Below are 16,293 nucleotides of genomic sequence, written 5' to 3' on the forward strand. Positions count from 1 at the left end.
TGACGTGCCTTGAGGTTAGTGACCTCCTTCCAGACTTTGTTTTTCCAGATCCAGGCTCAATCGTGGTCTTTAAAAATGTGAAAAGACAGTGATGGTATTGATGTGGGGAAAAATCTGATAAAGATGCTCATCCAGGTTATCAGGTGTGAGTTGGTGCTAAATATCTGCTTGTAAAGCTTGGGGGCAGGGGGAGAGGGGGGAATTTTTGTTTTGTTCTGTTTTTTTAAATGCAGCTTGAGACATGAAAGCAGTGTGGGGATGTACACGCCTGGATGAGCTACTGGCCTTCATGGAGCCACTGATGGTAGGGCTTCCATGTTCAAATGTGCTGTAGACCAAGATGGGAACTGAAAAGGGGTTAAAAGGTGTGAGATAAAGGGGGGCTATGGATTCCCCTTGAGGCGGTGAGGGGTCTAGGCCATGCTTACAGGTTCTTTATTGGTGGTTGTGGCTTCATTTGCCTCCTGCTTCCTCAGGGTTTGTCGGAGCGAAGCACAGCAGCTGCTGAGGCATGTTGCTCCTTCCTGGGCTGAAGCTGAGGCCGCTTCCAGATTGAGGAGTGCTGGATGTGCCCTGCAGCTCCTCTGTGGTCATAGTGAACATCTCCACTGCCTGAAGTGAAGCTGAAAGGCTCAGTGGACATTCTGATTTTTATTGAAAAACGAGTGGACCTACTCTAGAGAGAGCCATTGAGCATGACTTCAGACATGTCCATCTTACAAATGCCGTTGAGGTCCCTTGGTAGAAACCCATGATAAAGCCCACCACTGCTGAGTGACAGCTGTCATCTTCAAGCTGCCAGTGCCTGCTGGAGCAGGCTTTATTTGTGATGGGAGTCTTAAGAACTTTTGTGACTGCAGCCTCTTGCAGTATTTAGGAGTTAGGCCTGTTCTGTGGCTGACATATTCAGCATTGTCTTAGCATCATCATTTGCTTGTTATTAATACTAAGTTAATAGAACTGATAGTAATACATTAAATATGTCAATGCTACTGGCCAGCAAGGTAAGGGTTTGGTGGCACTTCGTTACATATGGGGTTTGCACTCAGCAAACAATATGAATCACGTCCTGCTTCCACCAAATATGGCGATGTGGCATTGCCGTCCCTCTGCGCCCATGTTTGACCTGGGCAATTCAACTTCGTACCTCCAGTGGCTGGAAACCCTCCCTGGAAGCACAAACCCTCCCTGGAAGGTTTGCCATCTGCCACTGTGTTTGTCTAACAGTTGTGTCATCGGCCCAAGGGAACAGCCGCAGGCATTTCAGTGCATGCTGGCTGGGCTGACACGTGGGCACGTCAGAGGAACATAGCAATGAACCATATTTTAGATACGAAAGCTGTTCAAGGGATGTGTAGGTTTGCAAGTTCTCTGGGGAAAAAAAAAAAAAAGGCAAATTCTGGCTGTTTTTTAAGGAAGACGATCCCTTCCTTCTGTTGGGGATTGGACCAGAGCCGATAGCAATGGGGTGTCAGTGTTAGCAGGAGATGTGCTGGTCACTGCACATCAGCCTCCAAGGTTTCGTTGGGCCACTGCCCATCAGAGCTGTGTTCTGTCCTGCTGCCCTGTCAAACCAGAGAGAACAGTAACAAGAAAAAAATAGGAGTGTTTGACAATTTGCTCTTGGTGATACTTTGATTCATTCTGATCTGATGTGGATTTGAATCTTTGACAGAGTGGGGGGAACCCCTTCTTCTTCAGCAGGAGACCAGCAGTATTAAGGAAGACAGTGTCCTGTGGAAGCTTTCAAAGGTTCCCTTTGCAGACTCTGTTCCTTTTGCTCACCTGGCACCACTCTGCCACGGATTGTGATGCCGCAGAAGATGCTGGAGGTGGTGGGGTGATGCTGGGCTTGGCTGGGGGAAGCCGCACCCCGCCATGCCGCTGAACCGGGGTGATTCACCTTGTCCTGGCGCAGGTGCGTGGGTTTGGTGGGATGAGCTGCTCTGAGCACTCCACGAGCTCTCCCTGGGCACTGCAAAAACAGCATCTTGGCCACTCTATGGCCATCGCTGCTGCACACCCATGTTGTCCCGTGGGCTGCTGGCTGGCGGCACGCCCCTTGGTCGGCAGCACCTGGGGGCAAAACAGAGCTGGGTTTTTCCTCTTCCCTCCCCAAAGTTGCAAAAACCAGCAGAAACTTTTCTCTTGTGGGTGTGAGGTGAGCACAATGCTTTGGTGCTCCAAAATCCTTGTGCCTTGCCCAGGCACCAGACCCTCCACGGTGCAGGAAGGGGGTGTCCTGCTGCCCCTCGCTGCCTCTCTGGGGCTTCTTGTGTCCACAGCCCTGAGCTCTGCTGAGCCCTGTTTGTTCAGGGTCATTAGGGACCCACCTCCAGCTCAAACAAAGGCAGGGCCTCCTCCGGGCTGCTCTGAGGAAGGTGCTTGCAAACCTGTTCTCCCTTCCTCCTCCTCCCCCTGAGCTCTATCCCTCTACGCAGGGAGCCCGGTGTTTCCCAAGACGGGAAGCAGCCGTTGACTGCTGGGTTAGAGCAACGGGGTGGCACTTCCCGCTCTCTCCCCACCTACGCAGAAGCAGGTGCAGAGCAGTAGTAGACCGGGGGCTTCCCTTCGTCCTGTGCTGTGCCAGCGCCTGGATCCAGCACCGTGGGAGGAACAAGCAGTGCAGGGGCCCTGGCAGCAGGTATGGCAGAAAAGCTGCAGGTTTAGGGATCTTGAAGATTGGGGATCACAGAGATGATCCGAGGGCTGGAGCACCTCTGCTATGGAGACAGGCTGAGAGAGTTGGGCTTGTTCAGCCTGGAGAAGAGAAGGCTCTGGGGAGACCTTAGAGCCCCTTCCAGTCCCTGAAGGGGCTCCAGGAGAGCTGGAGAGGGGCTGGTGACAAGGGCAGGGAGTGACAGGCCAAGGGGAATGGCCTGAAGCTGCAGGAGGGGAGATGGAGATGGGATGTGAGGCAGAAATTCTCCCCTGTGAGGGTGCTGAGTCCCTGGCCCAGGTTGCCCAGAGAAGCTGTGGCTGCCCCTGGCTCCCTGGCAGTGTTCAAGGCCAGGTTGGATGGGGCTTTGGGCAACCTGGGCTAGTGGAGGGTGTCCCTGCCCATGGCAGGGGGTGGGACTGGATGGGCTTCCAACCTTCCAACCCAAACCAGCTTGGGGTTCTGTGATTCTGCAATCTCGCCTGGAGCTGCAGGTTTGGGGATCTCACTGCGAGCCGCAGGAGCGGCGTGGGATACGGCAGCCCCCTGTGCCTTCATCCACCTTCCTGGTCGGTGCCTGGCCTTGCCGCTGCTTCCCCGCCACGCTCTCCCTCCTCAGCTCCGAAGCGGGGCTCGGAGGTGCCTGTTGGGCTCCTGCGGGGATTGACTGAAGTTCTTATCACTGTCGGCTGGGAGCGATGACCAGATGCTGCGCCTGAAGGGGCTCTGCTGCCAGGCTCTGGAGGGCTACATCCCGAGTCAGCAGACGTGCGTGCCCACGTGCTCCAGATATCAAAAGGACTTCTGGGTGTGACAGAGGCTTTTTAGGGGGTAGATCAGCCCAGAGCTTTTCAGGACACGGGTGTGTTTCCTCAGGGAGGTTCTGCGCTTGGCACGCATTGCCTCAGCCCTCCCAGCCAGTCTGACCGGGACTTTGAAAGGTCACAGGACCTAAACCAAGCGAAATTTGGTGCTGGCTGACAACCCCCTTGACTTGGTAGGAGTTGCAAAGGGTGTAAATGACGCTAGAATTTGGCCTAAGGGGTGCAAGTTTAGACAGGGTTGGCTGAAGGTGCCCAGGAGGGGCTGAGATGCTGAAAGGGAATTGGGGGGAGGTTGGCACCTGTGCCTGTGCCCAGCTCAGCAGGGCTCTGCTCCGACCGGAGCACGTTCCTGGTTTTCCAGGCCCCCAGCACATTCTCCCAGCATGTCTAACTTCACATTCGCTGTGAGCCTAGGTGCATCTTCATCTTGTCATGTCGGCCTCTTGCTGGTTGCCTTGTGCGGTTGTCACAGCGTGGTTGCAGGGTCACCTTCCCAGGAGGGACTTGGCCTTTTTGAGGAGCCCATCTGGGGGACATTTTGGGTGGTGCAACACTCAGAAGCTCAGGTTCTTCATGGCATCTTTACATCTCTTCACGGTCTGAGCACATTTTATCTCCACGCTAACCAGTCCTTACTGTAGGAGCAAGAAGCCCAACCTGTTCTTATGACTTCCTTGCTTTGAGGAATGGGTTTCTAACACTTTTAGGTGAAGTTAGCAGATCTCTTGTATCAGAAGAGCTCTGCTGGTGCAGAGTCAATGGGTCTGCAAAGTGGTGCTTTGCCCACCTTGCTTTTGGCCAGGGGCGCATGGCAATTTGAGAAACTGAGGCTGTCTGGTGTTTCTTCTTCTACACCACCTGTCTTGAAAGTAATGACAAAGACCCATATTGTTTCTGAAGAGCAACCTGACATCATTAGAAATGCCAACTCCATTTTCCTGCTGTTTAGCAACAAACTCAGAGCCACAGTGTAAAAGGCCGTGGCTGTGGGCGTGTTGTGTGATGGTGGTAATGAGCCAGGCCAGCCCCCGCAAAGATTTGGAGAAATGGGAATTCATTTACCCCGCCCCGTTACTGACGGAGCTGGTTTCCCTGGCCGAAGTGTAAGTAAGTCCTTCGCTGTTGGCAGTGCTGCTGGTGGCTTTTGTCCAGCATCCTTGGAGTGCCACCACCAAGTCAGCTAAAACGCAAACATCTGACTCGAGGAGGACAAACATGAACCAGCAGCTCTTGCCCCTGATCAGTGACAGTCTTCACTATAACAAAATATGTTACTGAAAGACATACGGAGGTTCCCAGACTCCTTTTTTAGGTGAAGGATGCACTGGAGGAGAAGAACTTTTTCCTTTCATTGCATGTGCAATGTCCTCCCTGCCTGACTGCCATTCATGCTGCTGTGATGCCCTCCTGGCCCACCTGCCTGTGCAGAAGGCATCTTTCTGACTTGTTATTCAATGCCTGTGGGTCTGAGCCAGTGTCAGCCATTGCGTGAGGTTCCCGACTCCTACCTCAGCTTCTGGAGGTGTTTCCAGTTACAAAATTGAGAGCTGGGTGAGCTCTGTTTTCCACATCCTATGGATGTGGAGTGCTTGGGCATGGACTAGACTGGAGAGGGGGCCCGTGGCTTCTCCACCACTGGATCATGTGTGCTGGTGATGCCTTCAAGCATGGGGAGGGTGGTGGAATGTCCTTCCCTACAGTGACACAGCTGACCATTGATAAAAGATGCAAGGGAGGTTTTTCCCCACCATGTCTTTGGCCAAGGTGGTGGAGGAGAAGGGCACTTGGAGGGGGTCTAGGTGGTGGCGTGAAGGGAGGACACTGCACAAGCCTGCTGACCACTCGTGGTCTGCTTGTTGTGCACCTGGAAGCATTCCTGACGGTAGGCAGGGCGGGGTCCCAGGTCTCACCATACGTGGGCAGGAGCTGAGGGGCCAGCAGAGAAGAGAGTGAGGCCATGTTGCCAGCACCAGGGCTCCAGGATGGGTGGTGGGGCTGTGGGCAGGCGCCAACTGCCTGGCTCTGCTTCTCAGCACCAGGAGGAAGGGGCATGAAGGTTCGCCATGCAGCGGAGGAGGACCACGGATGACCCCCACTGCGGCCTGGTCAGTCAGGACAGCAGAGGCGCTCACTACGGCAGCTTGAGCGAGGAGGCCATTGCCATGCCCCAGGTGGGTGGCTGCAGTCCATCCCCCAGCGATGGAGCTGCCTGGGGAATCACTGTTCACATCGCCCCATGTGCTTTACTTCCAGCCCAGCGACACAGCCTTGGGCCAGAAGAGCACAGCTAATGTCTTCAGCAACGGCTGTACGAGGATAGGTGAGGGAGAAAGGCTGGTCTTTGGGGTCAGTTCCTTTCCGTCTTGGTGAGAAGGATGGGGCTGGCTGGGGCCTGCTGTGTTGAGGAGGATGGGGAAAGCCCCCGGTTCCACAGCTGGAGCTGGCGGCAGCAGGTCCTGCTGACCACGACTGGTCTGTACAGCCTCCTGCAAGCCCTGGCAGGCACTGCCCCGCTCCGGTGCTCGAGCCTTTCCCTTCTGCAAGACGGCTGCAGTCCTCAACCCACGCTAACAGGGGGTCCTGGCTTCCTGCCTCCCATGCTAGAAACACCCAGGCGAGGTGGCTGGCAGCCCCTTCCAGACCAAGCATGTCCTCCCCTTGACTCCTTGTTTTACAAGACAATGCCCAGCCCCACGAGAGCACTGAGTCCTGCAGGAGAGGGACACATGGGATGGGGACGGCTCTGGGACCCACTGCCCTTCCCGGCCATGGGGTGGGCGCAAGCTCCTGTTCCTTGCCACAGACTTTGTCCTGGTGTGGGAGACCATCCCCAGGGAGCTGAGTGGGCAGCAGGACAGCCGTGAGAATGGGGGCTTGCAGGAGAGATCTGCCACCACCCACAGGACCTGGCGGAAGAAGTTTCTGGACAAGCTTCATGCTGCTGGGATCCACATGGAAAAGGTACCTGACCTCAAATTTCTAACCCCACCCCCACCCCATGATAACCACAACCTTGCTCTGTGAATTGGGAGGAGGGATGCCACACTGTGGGGGCCCTCACACGGGAGGGGGCCCCAGGCTTGCAGGCAGCTGAGCTAGAGCATGGGGTGGGACGTGCTTGCGCTCTTCTCCACTGGGTCAGGGCTGATCCACACCAGTGCAGAGTCAGCCCAGTGCTTCTGCAGGGACCTGTACTGGTGCCAGCAGCCTCATCTCTGCTGGGGCCCCCTTCTCCCAACAGCACATAACCCGTGTGGAGAAGAAGATGGTGCATTACCTGCTGCTGAGCGTGCCCTGGAGCGTGCAATGCTACTATGCCGAGGAGCTCCAGCTCCGCGTGCCGCTGCAGGTGAGGGGCTCTCCAGGGACAGGGGACAGTGCTCCCAGCACTCCCGGGGATCCCGCTCTGTGTGACCGGCTGGGCAGCTGCTTGCTGTGGGTGTCTGATGGGGTTTGCAGCCTCCTTGATTTCCAGTGGACTCAGCAGTTCCCAGTCACTGGTCTTGTCCCACTCACAGTTATGGGATCCCACCTCATTCCCCTTCCGAACTTCTCCAGCACCCCATCCCCTGTTTCCCTGGGTCTCAAAGAGCAGGCTCCCGTGTTGCGCACAGCCCAGGTGCTTGCTCCCGCTCCCTCCTCCTGAGGCGTTTCTGCTGCCCATGCAGGCGCTGCCCAGACAGACCTCCAACTGGTCGGCCAGCGTGCTGCGGCGGCTCGGCATCCCCAACCTGATGGCCCAGGAGGTTCCCAACCTGCCGCTGGACTACTACACCTGCCCCTTCAAGGCCAACAAGCTGTGCTGGTGAGCACCCTGGGAGGGTCCACATAGGGAGGTGGTCCCCAGCTGGTGGCACTGCGGGCAGGGGGTGCCGCACACCCCTGCTGAGCACCAGGCTCTGCTGAGCTGCTCCTCCACGCTCTTCCAGGTTCCTGGGGAGCAACGAGCAGGACACCTTCTTCTCCACCACCCAGAGGCACCAAATTGTGAGCACCGGGGCCACCACGGTCTCTCTTCCCCAGTCCTGGGCAGGCTGCGGGGTCTGGGGGAGAAGTACCATGAGCGAGTATGCTGTCATGTGTTGTCATGGTCTCAGAGGTCCCAGACTGGGTCGTTGTGTGCAAATAATTCCAGAGGGGATGAAGAAGCTTGGGTGGAAACCTTCCTCCTGCTGTTCAGGCTTGGAGCTGGGAATCAGGCTTGGAGCTGGTAGCTGGTGGGGATCCCTCTCCCCATTGTAGGGGACAGCTGTGTCCCCCCCTCACCTCTCCTGGCATTTCCCCGTCAGGTCTATGAGATCCTCGCCACGACACAGTACGGCCACTCCAGGGAGCGGGAGGTGGGGGTGGACCGGCTGCTGAGTGAGAACGTCTTCACCGCCGCCTTCCCGCTGCATGAGGCAAGACCCCACCGTGCCCCCAGGGACCACCCTGCTGCCAGCCCCGCACGCCCAGCTGGCCCTGCGCCCACCCCCTGCCTCTCCCCACAGGGTCCCTACAAGCCCCGGCCGGAGGAGCTGGCTGCTGGTGGCCTCAGCCAGCGCCAAGTCCTCTTTCGGTACTGGGCCAGCTGGAGCAAGTGGAGCAAGTACCAGCCACTGGATCACGTCCGCACGTACTTTGGGGAGAAGGTTGCTTTCTATTTTGCCTGGCTGGGTGAGTCCTGCCTGCTCCAGAGCAGCCCTCGGCTCACCCAGGGACCGGCTTCCTCGGCCCCATGGCTCGGGGTAAGGGGCGCTGGCAGTGGGCGGCAGCTCCCGGCTGCCCCAGGGTGCACCTCTGCCATGGGATGCTCGAGTTTCAAGGACGGTGATGGGTGGCACCACAAGCTGTAGCCCACGTGTCCCAAAAGGATTGGCTAGAGCCTGACGGGTACTTTGCAGCCCATGCTCAGGTCCTCCAAACCCTGGGTGGTTTTAGGCAGGTGCTATGCTGGGCTTGGGCAGGTGTCGTCCTGGGCGGCTGGAGCCGCTCTTGGCTCAGTGGCTGTGGCAGAGGCCTGCTGGACTCATGCTCCCCATCCCCGCTGTCTCCAGGTTTCTACACAGGGTGGCTCTTGCCTGCTGCAGTGGTGGGGACGGTGGTGTTCGTCACAGGCATTTTCCTGATGTTCAGTGACGTACCTTCGTAAGTGCCCCAGCCTCCGGGGAGGGGGGGGCAGTGGGGTGGTGCCTGCACCCCAACGTGCTGGCCCTGGCTGCCACGTCTTGGCTGCAGCATTCGCTGCAAAACTGCCGGTGAACAGAGCAGTGGGGAGCGGTGGGAAAGGCCCAGCCCCAGCAGGCCGCTGGCTGCTCCTTCCTTGCCCGCAGGCAGGAGATCTGCGCAAGCAAAGAGCAGTACTGGATGTGTCCCCTCTGCAAGACCTGTCCCTACTGGCAGCTCTCTAAAATGTGCAGCACATTCATGGTGAGGTCCTGGAGGGCAGCTCAAGGCCAGGGTGGAGCTCTCCATCCTAACGTTAGCTGGTGTCATCCCAGTCCGCCTCTCCCTTGGCCCCTGGTGCCCCGGTGCTTCCTCTCCCACCCATCTTCCCCCCACCCTCCCTCCCTAGTGCAGGCTCCCAGGCCGCCCCTTCCACCTTCCCTCCCCGCCTGCCCCACAGCTTGGGGACAGCAAGGACCTGGCACTGGCCACAGCAGCCATGCCGTGGCAGCCCCGCCGCCCTGCCTGGTCTCCTGCCTGTCCCTCAGTCCTGCTCTGCCCACAGGCAGGACGGCTCTTTGACCATGGCGGGACCATCTTCTTCAGCATCTTCATGTCCCTCTGGGCAGTGCTGTTCCTGGAGTTCTGGAAGCGAACCAATGCATCCCTGGCTCACCACTGGGAGTGCTTTGAGTTCGAGGACATCGAGGTGGGGTCTTGCCCTCTGCAGCACCTCCCAAAACCGCATGGACCAGAGACATCAGGCACCCCTGATGCCTTTCCCCCTCTTTCCCAGGAGCGGCCACGGCCCCAGTTCACGGCTATGGCTCCCATGACAACAATAAATCCTGTAACGGGTGCGGAGGAGCCATATTTCCCCAAGAGCAGCCGCCTCCACCGGATTTTGGCTGGTTCGATAATCATTATAATGATGGTAAGATTGTGGGACCTGGAGCAGTGTCTGCCCAGTTGCCCCAGGACAGAGGGACATGGTGGGATGGGATCAGTCTGGGGTAAGAGCATGGGTTGAGCTGGGGATGAACATGAGTGTTGCTGGCCCGTGGTGGAACCTGTGGCTCTCCACCAGCTCAGCCTGCCCCCCCGCTGTGCCCAGACTCAGCTGTGCGCCCCGGACCTCCCCTGGGACTTGTAGTGCCCTGGGCTAACGGTGGAGTTTTCCTTCCCAACACAAGCTGCTCATACCCCGTGTGCTGTGTTTGCAGATTGCCATGGTGGTGATGTTTGTGGTCTCTGTTATTCTCTACCGGGCCGTGGTTGCCATCCTCCTCTCCAGCTCAGGGTACTTCTGGTTTGTGGCTTCGGTAAGAGGTGGCCAGAACCACTCCTGGACCTGCTTCACTTGCTGGGCTTGCTTGCCACCCTCCATGCTCTGTGTGTTCCTTCTCCCTGTAGGCATCCCGCATTGCTAGCTTCACTGGCTCAGTGGTGAACCTCATCATCATCCTCATCCTCTCCAAGATCTATACTTCCCTGGCTCATTTCCTCACCAAGTGGGGTAAGCTGACGAGGGTCCTACAAACTGGGTGGTGCAGGAGGGAGCAGTCAGTAAGGGCAGAGCACTACACCCAACAAGCTTGCTGCTGGGATGCGGTAGACGGGTGTCTCCAGGCTCTGGATGAGTGGCAGGTACCTTCATGGGTACCACAGCAGGTTTGGGGACCCCCGGCTGCAGGGGGCTGGCAAGAGTCAAGCGATGTGGGGGTGACTTCTGCAATGATGTGGAAGAGCATCCTGGAGTGGTGTAGGGCCACGTCCCCGTGCTTCCCCCTGGCAGAGATGCACCGCACCCAGACCAAGTATGAGGATGCCTTCACCTTCAAAGTGTTCGTCTTCCAGTTTGTCACCTTCTACTCCTCTCCCGTTTACATCGCCTTCTTCAAGGGCAAGTAAGGCCTTTGGGGAAAGCAGAGGTCTTCCCCATCTCCTGCAGCCCCTGGGGTCTCTGGGCTTTGCAGGGCTGAAGGACAGGGGAGTGCTGCTGCCATCATGGGCAAGGAGCACCGTGGTGGAGGGGGACATGTCCCACCAGAGAGCGGGAGTCCTCACAGGGCATCTGGGGTGAGGGCAGTGCCATCCTGCTGTGGGCTAACTGGTGCAGTTGGTCCCAGTCCAGGACTGGGGGACCCTCTCCATCAGAGGCACCCACCGCCAGCCCTTTTGTCCCCCTTGGTGAGGGAGAAGAGAAGAGACCTCTGGGTGAACCGGGAAGAGCCCTTCCTTCCCCAGGGCCACTCCAGACACATCCTTGGGCTCAGCGCCTGAGATCCCCACTCACGGCTCTGCTGTGGCTCCCGCAGGTTTGTTGGCTATCCTGGGAACTACCTGAGCTTTCTGGGGGTCTGCAACGAGGAGGTGAGTGCCAGGCGGGAGAGGTGCCGTGTCTGCCACCCCAGCTGGGGCCAGCGCACACTGCAGGGATGCATTTCTGTGCTTGGGGTCCTCTGATCCCTGTGTGCCAGACCTGGCAAGCTGAGGGCCTCTGTCCTCTCAGTGCAGCCCGGGTGGGTGCTTCATTGAGCTGGCGCAGGAGCTGCTGGTCATCATGGTGGGGAAGCAGATCATCAACAATGTGCAGGAGGTGGCCATCCCGTGAGTACACCTTGGCACGCTGGGGCCATTGCACGCCCCCCCCCCCCCCCCCAGCCCACACAGCATGGGGGCTCTGGGGCATGGGTGTGCTGCAGGGCTCAGCCGAGGGGACATTGAGGAGCGCCGGCTGGCTGCAGTGGGGGACATGGCCCCTCTGGTCTCCCCAGGAAGCTGAAGTGCTGGTGGCACAAGCACAAGCTTCTCTCCACCAAGAAGGAGGATGAGGAGGGGAAGTCAGTCCCAGTGGAGCAGGCACCCTGGGTGATGGACCACCAGCTGCTGGTGTTCGAGGGGCTGTTTGACGAGTACCTGGAGATGGGTAGGGACCGGCCTCGGGGTGAGGAGGGCTGAAGCGCTGGGAGAGAGAAAACTGGTGGGGAGAGACAGGAGCTGCAGGAGGTCCCCAGAGGAAGGGACCAGCTGTGGGAGCTTTTGCCCCGAGCAGTCCATTGGTGCTGGAGGTAGAAGGGCTGCCCCGCTCCCCACGGGATCGGGCTGGGAGATGTTGCAGCCATCTCTCAGCCTGTCCTTTCCTGCGCCTCCTCCTCTTCCTCCCAGTTCTGCAGTTTGGCTTCATCACCATCTTTGTGGCGGCCTGTCCCCTGGCACCCCTCTTCGCTCTGCTCAACAACTGGGTGGAGATCCGCCTGGATGCCCACAAGTTCATCTGTGACTACCGGCGGCCCGTGGCCGAGCGGGCGCAGGGCATCGGCATCTGGTTCTCCATCCTGGAGGCCATCACTCACCTGGCTGTCATCAGCAACGTACGCCGGGCAGGCAGGCGGGTGGGGAGGGGGCTGCAAGCAGAGTAGGAGAATTGCGGGGGGGGGGGGGGGAACAACCAAAACCCTTGTTTGGCTGCTGCAAGATGCTGAGTGACAAGGGGAGCTGCAGTGCCTGGGGTGGGTCCAGCCACGGGCAGTGGGAAGCCACCACCCTCCAGGCGTGTGGCCCTGCTTGGGTTTAACAGAAGGGTGAGAGGAGGACACAGTGCCATGAGCAGGAAGCTGCTAAGACCAAGTGGTACTCATGTCTGGTTTGTCAGGCTGAGGGCATGGGGAGGCGGAAAAACCTCCGCAGGAGCACAGGGCATGGAGGAGGTCCTGCCGGTGGGGCTGGGGCATCCCCCGGCTGCAGGACCTGCTGCAGCACATCTCCCTGCTCCCAGGCCTTCCTCATTGCCTTCACCTCCGATTTCCTGCCCCGTATGTACTATGAGTACGTCCACGACAGCAGCCTGCGCGGCTACGTGAACTTCACCTTGGCATACGCACCGTGGGACTTTGTCCTGCAGAGCAACATCACGTGCAGGTGGGAGCCCCCACCCCTCATGGGGCTCCTCTCCTCGTTTGCTTAGGCTTCAATTTGCTTTTCTCTGCTGCCACCACAGCAAACATTTTGTTTAGTGCAGCGGCCTTTAGCCAGGTCCAGGTTGTCCACCCACTTTTGGGCCCCTTGCCCATCCCAGGACTGAGCATGTGCCGAAGGTGCCCGTGCATGGGGTAATGGGGGTGTGTGGGTGTGTGTGTGTGTGTGTGTGTTTGCTCGCCCAGCCTGACCCGGGGCTGGAGCAGAAGCTCCCCAGTCGTGGAGGGAGGCACTTTTGCAAAGCAGAAAGCCCCCCGGGGCCGGGCTACCTGCAGCCACCCGGGTCCCGGCCGAGGCTGGCCAAGGGCTGGTTTTGCTGCGCTCTCACGTGCTGGGAGCCATGATCAGCACTCCCGCAGCCTCGTGCAATGGTGACACCCGCCCTTTGCTCCCACAGATACAGAGCGTTTCGGGACCGGGATGGCAACTTGACCTTGACTTACTGGCAGCTGCTGGCCATACGCTTGGGCTTCATCATCGTGTTCGAGGTACCAGCTGCCGAGCCCTGCAGGGTGGCCCCGGGCACAGTGCCGGGGCGGGGGGGTGAGGACCTGCCACCTCGGCCAACCTGCGCGTCCCTGTTCACTTCTAGCACGTGGTTTTCTTCATCGGCCGTGTGATTGCATGGCTGGTACCCGACATTCCTGAGTCCGTGGAGGTCAAGGTGAAGCGTGAACGGTACCTGGCCAAGGAGGCCCTGGCTGAGAACAAGGTGGGCTGCTGCAGCTCCTCCACCTTTTTTTTTTTTTTTTCTCCCTTTAAACTTGCACAGAGGCGCAGGCAAGCAAGACAACAGCCCTGTAAGGCATTGTGGCACCTCCTGCTACCGCAAACACCATTTCCTTTGTTCTGTGGTTCAGGTCCTTTTGGAGAGACGGGAGACAAGAAGCAAGGCCAGCGTCACAGATCCGGCCGCAGGCAGGGACTGGGAAACCGAGCAGTTCTCCAGCAGCTGAGCGCCGCAGCATGCCCCGAGGCCCACGGCTGGGTGCTGGGACTGAAGCGCTGCCGACCGGCTCCTCCTTGGGCCAGCCTGGAGCCGCAGGGCAGCAGGCGTGCCTTCCCTGCCCAGCTGGCACACAGGCATTTGGGGACAGCTATTGCTAAAGGCAGGGAGGGACGCAGCTGGCTCTGGGTGTTTGTCCGAGCTCATTGGCGGTACCACAAGGTAACTCCACCGCTGCGTAAACCTGGCCTGAGCCAATTAAAGGAGGCTGGCCACGCCGCGTCCCTGGGTTGTGCTCAGCTGGCACAGGGCAGCGCCTGCCCCCAGCAACCGCACCACTGGTCGGTGCGACTGCAGCTCCGCTTGCCGCTTGGCGGTGGCAAAGGTGGGCTACAGCCTCCTGCACTGGCTCCTGCTTCTGCCTCCACCTGTGCTGGATGCGACCCCGGTGGGAGGGTTTGCTTCCGCCGGTGCCAGCAGGTACAGTGAGAACAGCTGAGCTGCTGTGGGGAGGGCGAGAGCCGTGGAGACACCTGGGGAACCTGAGGGGCATGCTGTCACCCTGACACCGTACCCCTGAGCCAAGCTGTCGGAGAGCAGCAGCTCGGCCCCAGCCAGCGGGTGCTGTGCAGCGGGGCCAGCCGCAGGAGGCAGACAGAGGCTCTGGTTCCGGAGGACGTGAGCAAGAGGGACCGTGGCAGTGTCCCTGGCACCACTTCCCTGGGTGCGAGCAGGTCAGTGCCTCCCCGCTGCTCTCACCTCCTCCTTCGACCCAGCCGCTTGCTGCGCAACAGCATGGCCCCAGCAGAGCTCTCACGTGCAAGCTGGAATTCCTCAAACCGGGCTAAACCCGGCCAAGCAAGGGCTGCCTCGGCTCTCAACCCACCGGTAGAAATAAAATCCGTGACACTCCAAGCTGTTTCAGGTTTTATTTTAGAATTTATAAAATTCCAGTGTCATCCATACTCATGAGCCTTTTTACATGTTTGCATATAGTCTCCAAATTCCAAAGTTAAGGCCAAGGGATCATTGCTATGGAAACGTACAATATGGAAGACGTCAAAGAGAGGAAATGGACACATGCCACAGTCTGCTGCGGAAGGAGGGTGGTGGGGGGGACAGTACTAGGTACAATCACTTCATGACCTTCTTTAGAGTGGAGGGGCGGGCTATGGGGCACGAGCCCAGACGGTGGTGCCCCAAATGTAACTCAAGCCTAGCTGTGCAACTGGTGAGGGCACGGGGGGCCTAAAGAGGAAGGGGGTGGGGGGGGCGATAGGCTTGGTGACGTAGGACAGACCTAAGCTACAGGGGTAATAACCATTTTCTGACAGACGCAGATGGGAAGGTGTCACCCTAGTTCTGTCTGACCCACCCTGTCTCCCGTGCCGGAGGCAAGGCCACCCTGTCCTTCGGGGGCAGCCAGGTGCCCTGCAACGGGCCATGGTCAGCTTCAGTCATTTCTCAGACTTAAGGAGAGCACTGTGAGGTTTTGGTTCAACTTCTGCATAGCAGCCTCTTCCAAGAAGAGCTGGCACGGGAAGGAGAAGCGTCGGCACGTCAGGCCTGCCAGACAGAGGGAAAGGCGAGAACGCTGGGCTCAGCCTGCCAGGGTTTGGGGCCTTTGCTCCGTAAGCAGCACTAGAGAAAAGGCTAGGGACTCCTGCTTGTCCAAGAGCTGAAGCAGCTGGGATAGAGGAATGGCTCAGACTACAACCTCTGTAGGACTGAGGCAGGGAAAGGAGGGAACACAGAAACCCCACGCTCCCTGCCTCCCTCCACAAAGACATGGTTTTCCTCTTACTGGCTGGAGGAGCTTGGACGCAGCCCCCTTCATGCAAGCTGTGGCAGGGCCTAGATGCAAGCGGCCCAGAGTACAGAGCATGGATCACCCTCTACCACCCATACGATGGAGGCCTCGGGGAGGGCTCAACGCACGACGCCGTCAGGCCCCCAGTGCCATCAGGGCAGAAGCCTGGCTCACAACCTCTGCAGCCGAGGGCTGCGGCAAGGCTGCGCCTATGGCCTTGGGGCCGAGCCCTGTTCTAGCTCAGCAAGCAGCCCTACGGTTCCGATTCACAGCCTGCCTCATCATCACTGCGCTCAGCTTCCCTCCGGAGGAGCTCTCACAGCCACTCGGAGACAAAAGGCTCCTTGTGCTTCTCCTCCATGCTTCCGCTCTGGGTGCCAGGGCAAGAGCTGGAACAGCTGCTTACGCCCTTACACTGAGAGGCCACCATCGTACTGACTTTTGAGGTAGAAAGAAGGCAATAGTAATAGGTGTCCCTACCGCTCATGCCTAGACGCTGCGGTGCGAGCAGAGGACTAGAGCTTCTCAAGGCTGTTGCTTCCCACCAGCTCCTCCTGGGCCACGCCACTGTAGCACCCTCGGCCAACCCAAATCTGCCCCATCCGGTAACATCGTCATGTGCTGGCTTGCCTGCCTGCTCACACTGCTGGCTGCTGGGAAGGGTGAACTAGGAGCGGGGTCCGTCATCGCGCGCTGGAAGACTCGTCAAGCATGCAGGCTGGGCTGTGCTTGGTGTGGCGCAAGGGCGCGCTCGCTACACGCTGCACTCAGAGGCGTTTACCTGACCAGGGTAGCCGTACGTTGTTCTGGTCCCTTCCATCTCTGCTGCCTCTACAGCCTAGTGAAGGTTTTGTTCCTTTAAAAAGCAAGTTTCTGACCTTTTAGATTATTTTAAGCTCTCCCCACAGTCAGCTATCAGCATTAAATGAAT

General features: G+C 58.7%; 1 protein-coding gene across 3 annotated transcripts; it reads left to right on the forward strand.

The window, feature by feature from the left end:
* The first annotated feature begins 2,488 nt into the window (after positions 1–2,488).
* On the forward strand, positions 2,489–14,450 carry ANO7 (anoctamin 7). 3 transcript variants are annotated; one of them, XM_054835670.1, is made up of 23 exons: positions 2,489–2,644; positions 5,517–5,654; positions 5,737–5,803; positions 6,287–6,444; positions 6,725–6,832; positions 7,152–7,288; positions 7,413–7,470; positions 7,773–8,139; positions 8,520–8,610; positions 8,796–8,892; positions 9,194–9,337; positions 9,425–9,562; positions 9,852–9,950; positions 10,042–10,144; positions 10,424–10,535; positions 10,947–11,001; positions 11,141–11,238; positions 11,406–11,557; positions 11,797–12,002; positions 12,407–12,549; positions 13,004–13,094; positions 13,199–13,318; positions 13,467–14,450. In XM_054835670.1, exons 2-23 carry the CDS (start codon positions 5,547–5,549, stop codon positions 13,560–13,562), a joined length of 2,748 nt encoding a protein of 915 aa, XP_054691645.1. In that variant the 5' UTR covers positions 2,489–2,644; positions 5,517–5,546; the 3' UTR covers positions 13,563–14,450. The 3 variants fall into 3 exon arrangements, 2 of the variants coding, with proteins under 2 accessions (XP_054691645.1, XP_054691646.1); XR_008578306.1 differs by lacking the exon at positions 12,407–12,549; XM_054835671.1 differs by lacking the exons at positions 2,489–2,644; positions 5,517–5,654; positions 6,725–6,832; positions 7,152–7,288 and having other exon boundaries at positions 5,739–5,803.
* The last annotated feature ends 1,843 nt before the right edge of the window (positions 14,451–16,293 follow it).

The sequence above is a fragment of the Grus americana genome, chromosome 9 (genome assembly GCF_028858705.1).
Source record: "Grus americana isolate bGruAme1 chromosome 9, bGruAme1.mat, whole genome shotgun sequence".
Classification (NCBI taxonomy): domain Eukaryota; kingdom Metazoa; phylum Chordata; class Aves; order Gruiformes; family Gruidae; genus Grus; species Grus americana.

Excerpts from the sequence above, each read along its gene's own strand:
- ANO7 (XM_054835670.1), top strand. The coding sequence starts at position 5,547 with ATGCAGCGGAGGAGGACCACGGATGACCCCCACTGCGGCCTGGTCAGT. Across the intron at positions 9,338-9,424 it reads TTGAGTTCGAGGACATCGAG|GAGCGGCCACGGCCCCAGTT; the intron begins GTGGGGTCTTGC and ends CCTCTTTCCCAG. Across the intron at positions 13,319-13,466 it reads AGGCCCTGGCTGAGAACAAG|GTCCTTTTGGAGAGACGGGA; the intron begins GTGGGCTGCTGC and ends TCTGTGGTTCAG.